We start from the raw sequence: 13769 nt of genomic DNA on the forward strand, positions 1-13769 counted from the left end.
CTGCTAGCATTTTTTTTACCCTATGATGCTGTGTTGTTGTTGTTCTGTTTTAAAAGAAGACATGTTTTTAAAAAGACCCAGCGTCTTGTCCTTTGTGAGTGGGGGTACTTTGGGGATATAGCTTCCAAAGGGAGTCCACCTTCACCCCCATCATTCTTCAGTGGAAAGGAGGATCCCGTTAAACCTCACTCTGGGTCCAACCTTTACAGAATCCTGTAGGCGCAGTAAAACAAATGGTTTCAGTTCCCTGAGCTACACAGGAAATTGGGGAGTAGGAGCCTGTCCACATCCTCACCGTGGGGAGGGGCACAGAGTCAGCCACACCATCTGTACAAACTGTACAAAGTTCAACATGCTTACGGTTAGAAAGGCTTATGATTTATGCTTGCTAGTTAAATACGCTTATGATTTAAACTTATTTTCTCTGGCAAGGAACAAGCTAGTCAGCACCGTGGCCTAGGCAGATGATGGGAAATAGAAATATATTTCAATGATATATATTTGAACTTGCTGAGCCTTGTAAAAGCTACTGTTTCCTTTTCTTCCTCTAACAAAAGACCTATCAGCTTGTAGGATTCCAGAATTTTTATTTTAATGCATTCACTAGTGGAGGCACTTAAAAGTTTCTTTTGTTTTGTCTTCTTTTCTTAACAGTAATCATCACACTGAGTCAGTCACTGAAGAAGAAAAGGCATGTGCGCATGGTCTTGGCCTCCTGAGCATTGTGTGTGAGGTGGGAAGGCAGAACTTCTGCTAACCAAACATTGAACAACAAGTTTCAAAACGGGCCCACTAAATGACAAAGCAACAGTATTCTCAGGGCGAGCAGACCCCAGTATAAGGAGGCACTAGATTTTACAGCCTCTGTGTCTTTCCCTGCCCCTCACAGATTTCATTAAATTTGCTGTGTTAAAAATTAACTGGGTATCACGTATACAAGCTTGAAATCATCTGCTTGTGCAGGGAGACAGGAAACTGTAGACATGAGTGGAAGACAGGAGAGTTTTTGTGTGTTTCTGTTTGTTCTGAAGGATGTGTTATGCAACCAGAAAGGAAGAATTAATTCATTTTGCTTGGTGAAGTGGGAAAACTTTACACAAACTGTAGCACCCAAAGAGAAAGAAAAGTAATGGACTTAATGTACTTAAGCTATTCTAAATAAAAGGTTAAAAAAAAAAGAATTTGAATATGCAAAATGTTTCCCCCCGAGGCCAAAATGAGTCCTAGGGCAACTGCATTCATTCCCTGAATCAGAGACAAGGAATCACATAGAACCCACTACACTCCGGCACTGCCAAGGGGCTCTGCGCACATTAGAGCCATTTGGTAGAAAGTTGTGCTGTGCCTTGTGCTGAAATAAACAGGATTATGACAACCACTGCTTATATATTTGAAATGCAATTAAGATAGCGATAATAAAACCACATGAGATTTTAAACCCAGAAAATGGAAGGTATTTTTTTTCTTTAAATCACAAGTACCCACATCCTGAGCAAGAATTAGTGGCAACAGATGAATAAAGATCTCAGAATCGAGAGAAATAGTAGCTCTTAAGCACACTCTAAATTCTTTTTTCTGGAAAAAAGAAGGGATGTAATAAAGTCACCGCAATAGAGTCCCAGATGCAAGAACAGCCAAGACTCTGGTATGAATAAACATTGTACCAAACATATAAATCAGTACATTTTTGAGTGAGGAGAATACAGGCTCGACTTACCTTACCGCTGCAAAAGGCTGGAATAAAAATTACTGCCTTATAGAAGCAACTTTCCATGTATCTGAACATCAAACACACAGAGATATAAAATCGAAAATAACTAGAACAGAAAAAGTTTTCAGTCTGACCTTAAAAATACTGAGCAAATCACTAGATGAGACCAGATCAAAAGGAAGGGCATTACACCAGCTTGTAGCCAGATGTGAAAGGGTCCCAGACTGCACAGGGCACAGATGGTATAATATGGGGTGGCGGAAGGTGGGGGAGGACTGCAGGCACACCCGCAACATGAGGCAAGCAAACCTGGTTTGGCTTACACAGGTAAGACAGCTTGAAAGAATGAATCACTTGCAAGCCACCGATAAGATTTTAAACGTGAGGCAAATGTTGCTAGATGCCTCCAGCTGAAGTGTGTGCAAGGAGTTTACATTTGATATTTTCTTGTATGCTAATTCAAAGGGGAAAAAAGGCTCCCGGGTTGGAGGGGGGATAAGTGTGAGGCCATGGTGACTCAGTGTAAGTGAATATACCAAGGAGCCAGCATCAACAGTGCTTAAGAACACATACAGTGGCTGAAAGCCTGGGTACCTGATTAGTCTGAGAAATCTGAAGGGAATTCAATACACATTCCCAGAACAACATCACTTAGGACTAGTAAGCTTACACGTGTGTTAAAAACGTATCCAAAGTCTTCAATAGTCGTCATTTAATATATGAAGCGATAAAGCTACACTCTACTTTATCCTTTTACAGTTTTTAATAAATGTAATCATTAATCTGTTTTTAAGCATGTAACAACAGATACACTAATTTCCTACCAGAAACTCAGAAACATCAATTTCAGAATCATTCTGTAACACAAAGTTGCCAGTTTAACAAATCCCAAATAAACAAGTCTTCCCAAACAGATGTTCAAAGAAAAAAAAGAATCCAACTTTAATGTTCAAAGGTAAAACTGGAAATGTTGTGTTTCACTGAATGAATACCCCCTCTTTTTTTTTTTTTTTTTGGTCAGGCAGCAACCAAAACAATAACATGTAACACACATTCCTGTAAACCCATGATTTCAGAAGGACACAGAGCATAGAATATCCAAAGGTCAGTTTATTGGATATTCTAATAAGCACATCTGACACACACAGATACAATGAGACTATAAATTTCAGTAGCAATGACAGACAAAAAGCATTGACTTCATGATGACCTTTGTCTCCCATCCGCATGCTTTGGGGAGTGCCTATTTGATTCTTTTTAACACTTGTATGTATTAAAGACTCCCTCCAGTTTAGTAACAGCTTGGCTAAGCTACGTTTAGAAAGTGACAATTAATTTTAGTGGAAACTCATTCCCAGGCTACTTTGATAGTCCTCCGAACAGTTTTGCGGTATTTTACATGCGCTTTTATAGCTCTGTAACATTCATTTAATCTTGTTCAATGATGCTGAACCCAGATGCCATAAGACATTATAGAAAAGTAGTTACTGCACATATGGAGGAGCTACTTTTTTCTGAACATTAATTTTTCTTCTCTTAACAGGCTGGAATGTTATTTAGAAAAGAGAAAAGCCACGGCTCTGTATTAAAGGTCTATATTATGGACTTCCAGAAACAGGTTACTTATGATCGCTGTGGCCCTAGCAATAACATTTTTATTTATGAGTATCCTCCCTTTGAGTAGTGGCTTTTGGAAGACTGTTGGGGTTATACCCTGCTATCAGGGTATCTTGGGTGGGGGTCCTCACCAGTAGTATGCAGAAGTTGGATATAATTGGAGGTTCTCAAAAGTCTTAAGGCCTCAAGACCTTCCTTCATCAGAGTTCCAGGGTGCTAGCTCAAACTGCAGATACCCAAAGCTCCCGGGTGTAGCAGGAGAATATACTGGATAAGCTAGCACTGCAGTGGTCCTTCTGCTAAGCAGTCAGACGCACTGGTGGATGATCTCAAAGGTCCCTTCCACTCTCAAATTCCATGTCCTTGGGATCTCTTTAAAATTATGAGTCATGTCACCACCATGAAGGATGAAGACTTCTGGCCTCAGCAGATTAACGAAATGTAAGAACTCATGTTCATTCATATGCAAGATAAAAACAAATCAAACGCTAACCTTCAGTGTCTAGTTAGATGGTTAAGGAATCAGTTTAGGGTTTTTCTTGAGGCAGGAACCCACCTGACTGCCTTGTACACTCATTTCTAAGGCATTTTTCTGTTTGTTCTCCACACACACACCCTTTTTACTCTGTGAGTCTTCCAAACTCTTAAGAGTAAGTTAAGGTGATGCAGAAACCACATAAGGCACTGTTCTTTTCTTTCACACGGGGAAGGGGAAGGGAAGGGGAATTTGCATTCTTAAAAGCATTCTATATCTAAAAAGAAAAAAATCCTAATAGTTTGTTATCGTTAGCCATACTAATCAAATATTGATAAAACATTCCCTATACTCTTATGTGGATTTTCATTTTTTTTTTCCATTCATAAGTACTAAAACAGCCAAGGAAAGACTGGGAGCTGAGATTTTTAAAAGTGTGTCTAGAGCATTCTGTCTGTGATTTTTTTTCTTATTAGGCATATGAGAATTAAATGTCTATCTCTAAATATGATTTGTATGCTCTCTAAAGAAAGTTTTGTAGACCTAGAGCAGCAGGCAGCAAGCTCTTAAAATAATGCCACACACATAGCAGGACCACGGCCCAGAACTGTCAGCTGGAAGGCAGCGCCACCATGTGATCGCTGCAAACGCTGTCAGTTTTGTGTGCAATAGGAAAGTTGGAATCCAGGGAGAGTGGAGCATCTGTCACACTGCAGTGGTCTCTAGACCCCAAATCTAATGCCATTCGGTCAGGAGAGGGAGTGAGATCGAAGCTGGGGTCATGAGGATATCTGAGTATGTGTTGTTACACTAGCCAGAGTGGGTCAGAGGCTCAGAGCTGGCCAGGATGACTTGGACAGGACAGGCTGACACATGCCGCTGTCTTCCCTACACAGAAGCCTGTGTAGATCACAGTCCACAGGCTTCAATGCCCAGCTCTCCTGATGGCTAGATCTCCACACTTCAGTCACGCACGGATCAGCTGCTGCTATACAGTATATTGTGTCTACTGGACGCAGTTAACATCTAAAGTGCCTTCTGATGGTGAAGTTTTATGACTGTGTTTACAGTGTGCAGGCATGCTAAAGCAAAGGAAGGAGGGCTAAGAACAGTCTAGTACTTAACCTTACAGTTTTCTCAGGGTCTTGTTTTCCTTCTCATGTTTGTTGTCTGTCATGGGGAACCAAGAATTAAATTACAGCACTGCAGGTTTGTTGGGTCAGTTCAGAAATAGGAGAGAGCTAGGGAGAAAAGAAAAACCTAAAAAACTTTCAGAAAGTGCTTACAAAATTCGTGGAAATGCTGCTGGGACAAGTCCTCCTACTTGTCCTGATTGAGCAGGTGCATCTCTCCCAGTGTAGACAAGAGCCTATACTATAGCAATCAAGGGGTTGGAGGATGGAGAAGAAAACACACTGGTTTCAGCCAGATTTCTGGGCTCGCCTCACAGACTCACAGGAGAAGGATGCAAACCCCTTGGTTTCTGTGCAGCACTTTGCAGAGTAGACAGGGCTGCACCTGCAGGGCTTCGCTGGAGGACCAAGATTCTACTGGATTCTCCACTTGTCCCAGCAGCTACCAAGATGGTTGAGCTGCTCTGACACTGAGTCATGGGTCCCAAATGTTGCCTCTACCTCCCCAAGCGCCAGCTTCTGTCAGGAGGCAATGGAAGGCTTTCAATTGCTTCGGTCAGCTTAGTACTCGGCCACTCAGGCCTAAATGTTCAATTAAAACAGTTTCCAAAGCAAAAGTTGACAAAACCTACTCGAAGTGATTCAGAGTCAGCTTCTGAACATTAGGCAGGTTAAATCCTTCTCACGGTTAGTTTACCCAAAGAGAAACAGTTGCAAAAGTTCACTGGGACAAAATAAATAAATAAATAAATAAATAATAAAAAAATAAAAACAAAATAACAAACCAACTACTTTGTATGGCTGTCATGTTTTATGTTCATAAACAATAGAAACTCGAAAGCATTAACATAAGCCTAACATTCCTATTTATTTTATTTTATTTTTACTTCAAAAGCTACATACATGCAAAATTTGAATGTTACCACAAATGCTTTAAATAAAGTTCAAAAATAAAAATTTTTCAAAATTTATTTACTTATGGAAATATATATGACAATTATAATATTGAAGTCAATTATATCCTTTGTGCTAATCTGTCAGAAAAATACTTATATTATAAAAAGGAATTTCGTGTCTAGAATAAGTGTCAAAGTCCTTGAGTTATAGTTTTAAAACAAGTTTAGAAACTGTTCAGAGAAATGCACGTCATTTAGACAAACACATCCTGGGACTTTTCTAGAAGGATCCAAAACCCTTATGAGTGAAACTGTTGAGGGACTTAAGTTTGGGAAAGAAGTACCTCTTAAACTCTGACTGCTAGCTATTTTGGCTGCGTGTTTAGCAATGCAAGGGGAGGCCATGACTTCTTATAAGCAGATGTTACCGAGAGCCATCTGAAATATCTGAGTGGGGAATGGGATTTACAAAGGCATGTAGAAGGCTTAGAGTAACCCCAACTCTCCTTCCCACAGTGCAAGGGGAATTAAAAACTTGCCCTTTTGAGAAGTATAGAAGCTGCAAACTGGCCTGGGGCTCTAAACCCAAGCCAATAAGAGAGCGGCCCTTTCTGAAGGAAAATTACCAGGGGGCGTGGCAAAGCTGCGAGGGAACCAGGAGCATCTGGGAGGAGCTGTGATACTCTGACCGGTTTCCTTCTACTGAAACCACTATTTCTGTGGTAGTATAATCCAGTATCTAATAGCACAGTCCACAGGAATGAGGTGCACTCAGGGGCAGCTGTGTGAATGGCAGGGCACTTCCTGTAAGTGTGCAGATGAAGGGGAAAGCCATCAGTATTCAGAAAGGACACGTGACAGCCCCTCCCCCCCAAAAAAGAGGGCCCACTTAACAAAAGCTGTGAGAATTGGTTTGGGTAAACATGTTGCAAAGCTGGGAAGAAGCTTTATGCTGTCTGAGGAATACACATGGCCTCCTCTATGAATCAGGGAGATTAGGTTTCCTCTCAGGACAGGCTTTTGTTGAGAAGGTCCGGTTGAGAATTCTGGTTAGAAATACTTGCACAGAGGGCCCCAAAGCCTAGAGTCTGATTTGGAGTCTGACACCCAATTGGGATTAACGTTTTCCTGTTAGGCAAACCAACAATTTCTTTTCCTTATACTGCTTTTTAAAGGGGTTTTAAGATGTGTGTGCCGTCAATGAGCATGCTTTCTATGGCACACACACACAAAAGGAACAATGCCCAGCTCACAGTATGCAGGGAAGTGTCACAACAATTTATCAGAAAAGGGGTTTGGCCAGGCTTAGGCTCCGGACGGGCGCCCTGTGGCTTCACAGGCAGTCCTGTGGCGATTATGCAGATGTTCCTTAACAAGGTACAGTAGAGTCACTGAAGGGGAAACCCAATTCTTATGCCTCAGTGAAAGGGTATGCAGAAAACAATAATTACCCTGAATAAGGAATCGTATGGGAGAGGGAAAGAGTGTGGAAAACCCCCAGAGAATTTGGAAAGCTTTTAAAAAAAGTTTGTTCTTCCTTCTCTCTTTCTCTCTCTCTCTCTCTCTCTCTCTCTCTCTCTCTCTCTCTCTCTCTCTCTCTTCTCCCTTTCTCTCTCTCTTTCTCTCTCTCTCTCTTCCTCTTCCTTTATTTTTAAAGCAAGTAATGCGATGGCAGAGACCCACACATTCTCCCACCCCCCTGGCACTTTGAGTCCTAAGCGCCCGGCGCCCGCGCGGTCTGCCAGGACAGAAACCCACTCTAAATGGACCAGCATCGGGCTTCGGCAAGTCTCCTCTTCACTCTCCCTCCTGTTAAGACCGTTTCCAAAACCAATCAGCAAAGGACAAAGAATTCTTTACAGAGTGCAATTAGTGTTTTCCACGTCCACCTTCAAAAGCATGATGCTCTTCATGGGCTAAAGGACAGAAAGAAACAAAAAAGAAAAGAAGGAAAGAAAACTTTAAGCAAAGGCCGGGCCAACCTCCTCTAGCATCTCATTCAGCTTCCCCAGATGTTGGCTAGAACTCAAATACCTTTTGTTTCCTCTTTTTTTTTTCCAGTAACTGTTAACTAAGGCGTGCATTTCCTGAGAAACGTAATAATGAAAATTAAAACAAGGAATAAACAGGCCACGGGCTTGCTGCCTGTTTCTTCTTGCGGTGCCTGGGGCGTGACCCATCCACCCAAGCCGAGGAGGAGAGTATGCTGGGCTCACGGCATGCTATAAGGAAAAGGAGCCCCACAAAAATGCATGGGAAGAGGGGGGGCCTATGACTCAAGACAGAGCCAGGCACTAGCCTACCGTCAAGAATAAAATAACACAAAACAAAACAGAACCGCATGAGAGGGGGTGGGAATTATATTACGCCCCCTGCTTCTCATCACCTTCCATAAAATCAATGGGTCTATTATTTTTCCCAACCCTCAGCCTGCACCTCAGGGATTTTCAGGATTTGTCTTGTGGAATTACTAATTAGGAAACTGACTATTAAAAAAAAAAGCATGCTTTTCAAAGACTTAAAACTTTTTAAACTGGGAGATGGGAGACCCCTGGGACACCCAATATTAGCTGTAACACAAAGGGCCAAGTCTGACTGAGGGGTGTCTGTCTACCTGTTGTTATGTAGCAAGGTGTGATATAGCCAGGGCTATTCAGCCCAAGTGCTTCCACATACCCCTCTAGGCAATAGAGAGAGACACAACTAAGTGTTCCACCTCCCTGAGGAGTGCTCCACCTCCATGAAGATTGCTCTACCTCCATGAGGAGTATTCTACCTCCATGAAGAGTGCTCCACCTCCATGAAGAGTGCTCCACCTCCATGAAGAGTGCTCCACCTCCATGAGGAGTGCTCCACCTCCATCAGTCCTCTACCTCCACAACTCCCCCTTCTCTTGTTTTTAATACAGACTACTGAGGGGAAGGACAACTAGGCTAGCTGTCCTTTGAGATCAGCTCAGGTAGCTACTCCAAGCAGCAATGCATCTGGAAAACCAGTGAGAAGGACAAACCTCCTAACTCCCAGGGCAACTAGAATTGGTGACCTAACCTCTGCTCAAGTTTCTAACTAAGTATTTAACTTTTAAAATATTTTCTTTATTTAGGTATGTTTCTGCATGTGCAGGTATTCTTGCATGTGAAGGGGATAGTATGGGACTGGAGGAAGGGAGGGAGAGAGGGACAGAGGGAGGAAGGGTCAGAGGACCAGGAAGGCAAAGAATAACCTTGGTTGCTCTTCCTCAGATGCTATCCATCATATGTGTGGAGACGGGATCTCTCACTGGCCTGGAATTGACTAAGGCTAGCCTGGCCAGCAAGCCCAAGAGAGCCACCTGTCTCTACCTTCCCAGGGCTGGGCTATATGTAGATACCAGCAAACTCAGCTTTCTGTATGTGTATGTGTGTGTATCGTGCATGTATGTATGTGTGTATATATAGATGTGGTGTTCACGCTGCGTGTATATGTATCTGCATATGTATGTATATGGCATGTAATACGTGTGTGAATGTGTGTAGATGTCACATACGTGCACATACGTGTGTATGTAGTGTATGTGTGTATCTGTGTGTGTAGTGTATGTGTGTGTATGTGGTATGTGGTATATGGGGTGTGTGTGTGTGTGTGTGTGTGTGGTGTATCTTTATATACATAGATGTGGTGTGTAGATGTAGATGCTGTGTGTGCACCTGATTGTACTGGTGCACATACCTGTACCACATGACTAGAGGTTGTGGAAGGACACTGGGTACCCTGCTTTGTCACTCTCTGACAAATTCCTTTGGACAGGCTTTCTCACTGAACTTGGGGCAGGATTAGGGCCAGAGAGCACCCTTGAGCTCCTGCCTCTGTCCACACAGTGCAGGGTTAGTGTGTGTGGTCATGCCCAGCTCTGCCCGTGCTGGGATGTGAACTCAGGTCCTCATGCTTTCGTAGCAAGTGCTGTTGCTGAGCCATTTCTCCAGCCTTAGCGATCTCCTTTAAGGATTTATTTTTAGGTTACATGTACTTGTGTGTTGGGGGAGGGGTAGTATACATGAGTGCAGGTGCCTGCGAAGGCCAGAATTGGTTGTCAGAGTCCCTGGGCCTGGAGTTTCAAACAGTTGTAAACTACCTGTCCTGGGTGCCAGAACTAAACTCAGGTCCTTTGCAAGAGTAGTACACAATCCTAACTGCTGAGCCCTCTCCTCTGGCCCCACCCCTTGCTATTTTTAAGTGTGGGTTCTGGGGATTGAACTCGGGTCCCCTTAAAGAGTTTACTCCCCAACTCTAATTCTTGTCTTTAAGAAAGATGTTTTAGGGAAGACACTAAATAAAACATAGACTGGTGTTCAGTGAGATATACTATGTTTCGGGGTCAATGTAAGGAACCATAGGATGACAGCAATGCGGATTTGCAAATTATGAATCCAAAGACAGTGACGATGCAAAGCTTTGTCTTATCTTGAGGTGTGTGGGGTCAGGACAGCCACAGCTGAAACCCTGAAGTCAGTCAGTGGTCAGAACTTGACAGCAGGTACACTGCAGCACTGTGGGCTGTTTGTCATCCCTGGGACAACAATTAGAGGACTGTTCTCAGATCTAAGAGCCAGCAGCTGTTTTAGTAGTAATCCATGCAATTCCTGAGTGCTGAAGAAGCCATAGAAAATATGGACTCAAAGGAGGCTTCCTTATGCTACCCAGCTGCTCCTAGGTACTCAGACTTAACACTGATACAATTTTTACATGTCACAGAAAGTTTTGCTTTTTCCCAATTATATGAAACTGTAGAGACTGCTCTCTGCTGCTGAGGGCAGGACTGAGACAGGAGGGATCCGAGGCTGGCTCAGCTTTGGTTCTGGGGTCTCCCACCCCTGCCCTCCATAACACTCACACCACACAAAGAAAGGCCTTGGGCCTTCGGCTCTCCAAGGAACTTAATGGCACCAAGGAGGGTGCAAGTTTAAATTATGGTTTTTCTCATTCCGATCATCTATCTGGATAGAAAAGGAATCATATGGAGGCCAATGGCCAGTTCCTCATCTGCCTGCTGGAGGCCAGGACTGGGTAAACTGGGATTCATTTCTGTCATCTGGCCAGCTGGCTTCTACAGACTCCAGAGGGCCAGGATCCCACTAACCAGCCTAAGATGGTACGGACTGGCCACTCGTAGCCCAGCTCGCCCGGGTCTGTCCTCATCCTGGAGCCAGTTTCTGTCCAGACCTCATTTTTCCAGATCACTTCTACAACACATGCTGGAAACCACACCAAGGAAAGGACAGCCTGCTTCATGTCAAATAATACAGGGAATTCCAATTTTTTATTTGCACAGTCTGACCTTTTAAATGTTAATGTGTGTCATTTAAAAGCAGTTCTCTGCCTAGACCCGCAGCTAGTTCCTTCTGACTCACACACCTGACAATGTTAACTACCTTCAGGGTGTCTGTTCAGCTTTGATTCAGCCTGGGTGCAATTTCCTTTCTCCTTGCTTGGTGTCCCCCTAAGCCGGATGCCTCTTTCCAGCTACCCTAACAGCTAAGCAGTGCTAACTACCTAACTGCCTGCCCTTGGTCGTTCTTAGGTGACTATGCATGCCTTGGCCCTAAATATCTAGGAGGATACCGACTTTACGCTGAGCTGCTGACCAGTTTGCTGCCTGTCAATTTGTTCACAGAATTCTAAAGCAGAAGGAACCTTGGAGATCATCTGAGACCAACCTTCTGGATACCCAGGTGAGAGAGTGAAAGCAGGGCATCTGTGACTGCTTAGGTTACACTGTATGAGGACAGTAAAAGCCCAACAACAGCCAAGTGCTGGGCACACTCAAGTATGGGCGCACTTGAACGTGACGCTGGCTCATGCTCCTTTCTGCAGTTTCTGCTGGTTATTTTATGGACTGGAAGCCAGAACGCACATTGGTATCTGGGGTGAACTAAAGTTGACCTGTCCCCAAGGAACAGGAATGGTACTCATGTGCCTGTTCTGCTTCCACCCTGCACAGCCAAGAGCAACGCTCCAGGATGCATTTCTGTCACTTTCATTTTAAACTTTCTATCATAATTCAGAGGATCGGCACCCCTAAGTGCACAGAGTGAGATCCATCTATCTCCCTGCGTGGATCCTGATTCTTTAATGTTGCCTACAGAATTCCTCCCAGAGAGGCCTGGGTGTTTGTTCATAGATGCTATAACATTAGGGCAATCACAAATTTTGAATTTTAGCCTCTTGACAAGGACCAAGACTAATGAGACAATGATGACGTATATTTCAGAGAGTCTAAGATGCCTCTGTCCCCAGCAAATCTCCAAAACTCTAGAATTAACAATTCACCCTGGTTTAACTAAAAACCCTTTATTGTTTTTTTTTTCTTTCATTGAATAATAAAACAGTAGGGTATATTATGCTCAAAAGCACCTTAGAGTCAATGAAATGCAATAGTAAGAAAAAAATGAGTTAGCAACTCTCATAACAGTTTGGGACATAGAAAATCCTTCACAGATGTGTGAGGGGCTGTCAATCATTTCCTGTAACTCACTATATCAAATACCGGTTCAAACACACTAAGATGTTCTCATTATGAAAATGATGAGTGTCTGTGAAGCGCACACAAAGGCGATGAACATACATCACAATGGAAACAATGGATCCACACACTGCTCACACCAAGAGTTGTGTGCACCGCTGCATGGGAAGGAACTCTTGGTGACTCTGCCACAGTCACCCTGAGGAGGAAGAGGGAGCATTTCAGCAGAACTGTCAATTATCCCTGAGCTCCCCCGTGTGTTAGCCATGATGAATTCCTGTGTGGGGGATGCGTGGCCATCTGCCTGCCAGCTCACTCAATGCCTTTTCTCCTTTGCTTTTATTATTACTCCCAACAGAATAGAATTTCCTCTGACAAATTTAAGTTCAGGTTCAACTATTTGAAATACTGGATACAATGTATAGTTGGTTTCTTTTCCAATTCATGCACTTGGGCAAGAAAAAAAAATCTCATTTTAATTTCTGAAACTAAACTTGATTTTAAAAAGAAACACTCAAAGAGCATTGTGTTGTACTGTTGCCTGTGTGAGTAGAGTGTCAGGTAGTTCTGCCTTTGCCTCATTCACAATGTGCTTCTATCGCTACAAGTCTGGCAGGAGAATCTCAGAAACAGCGACTGGAATGGGCACTTACGTTTATAAAACACTGCTTTAAAAGATATGTGGGGCAGGAGCTGCTGGATCTTCTCTAGCACAGTAGCTTCACCCACTAGTGAGGCGTTGACATTCCAGACCTGGACGACATCCTCTCGGTCGCGAACGCTCACGCTGACTCCTATAATCTCGTCATCTGAGGGAAGAGGGGGAAAGGCAAGAAGTGGGTAAATGTCGACAAGTTAGCCTGATCTCATCTCCGCACCCACCACTCTAGCTGTGGGTTACAGAGAGGAAGGGGAGTTGTCCTGAGTGACTGCTTTGGTGGGGTTGCTGAGGGAAGTCAGCTCAGTACCGATGCTACAAGCATCGCAGCGCAGTTAGCCAGGGATTCAGTAAACAGAGTGTTCAGGCCAAATGAGTCTCCCAGATAAGGCGTTTTACCCTTTTCACATGTTACCCAAAGCTTTCTGTCACTTTCTGACTGTTTGGATGAGACTCTTCCTAAAATAGGTTGCATAATTCCCTGCCCTCTGAGAGCCAAGTGAACTCAGATGAACTTTTTGCTTGAAGCCTGGCCCTCTCTCTTAAGAGCAGTAAGACTTTCTGTGGCGTCCTGCTAAGCCGCTAGATGCTTCGGGGCTGTTAGCATGATCTCCTCCGAACCCCTCTGGTCCACAGACTGTGTCCAGCGGCTCCACTGCTCTGGGTGTGCCGTCTGCTCTTTTCCTAGTTACTCTGCCCTCTCTCTGGTGCTTCCTTCTAGAAATCCCCCTTCTGACGGTCTTAAACCAGGAGCTAAAGAGCTGAAAGCTACCTGTTAGC

At 43.6% G+C, this 13769-nt stretch overlaps 1 protein-coding gene across 6 annotated transcripts in view; it reads right to left on the reverse strand.

Annotated features, from left to right (window-relative positions):
- The window catches only part of Eif4e3 (eukaryotic translation initiation factor 4E family member 3), a 244052-nt gene that overhangs the window by 191871 nt on the left and 38412 nt on the right, over positions 1 to 13769 (reverse strand). For 4 of the 6 annotated variants that reach the window (XM_052174428.1, XM_052174426.1, XM_052174429.1 and 1 more), the window contains exon 6: positions 12985 to 13140. In XM_052174428.1, the coding sequence (XP_052030388.1) occupies positions 12985 to 13140 (156 nt within the window). Of the gene's footprint in view, positions 1 to 7379; positions 7749 to 12510; positions 12531 to 12984; positions 13141 to 13769 lie in introns of those variants that run through there. The other 2 variants (XM_052174430.1, XM_052174432.1) reach the window with 2 other exon arrangements.

The sequence above is a fragment of the Apodemus sylvaticus genome, chromosome 2 (genome assembly GCF_947179515.1).
Source record: "Apodemus sylvaticus chromosome 2, mApoSyl1.1, whole genome shotgun sequence".
Taxonomy (NCBI): domain Eukaryota; kingdom Metazoa; phylum Chordata; class Mammalia; order Rodentia; family Muridae; genus Apodemus; species Apodemus sylvaticus.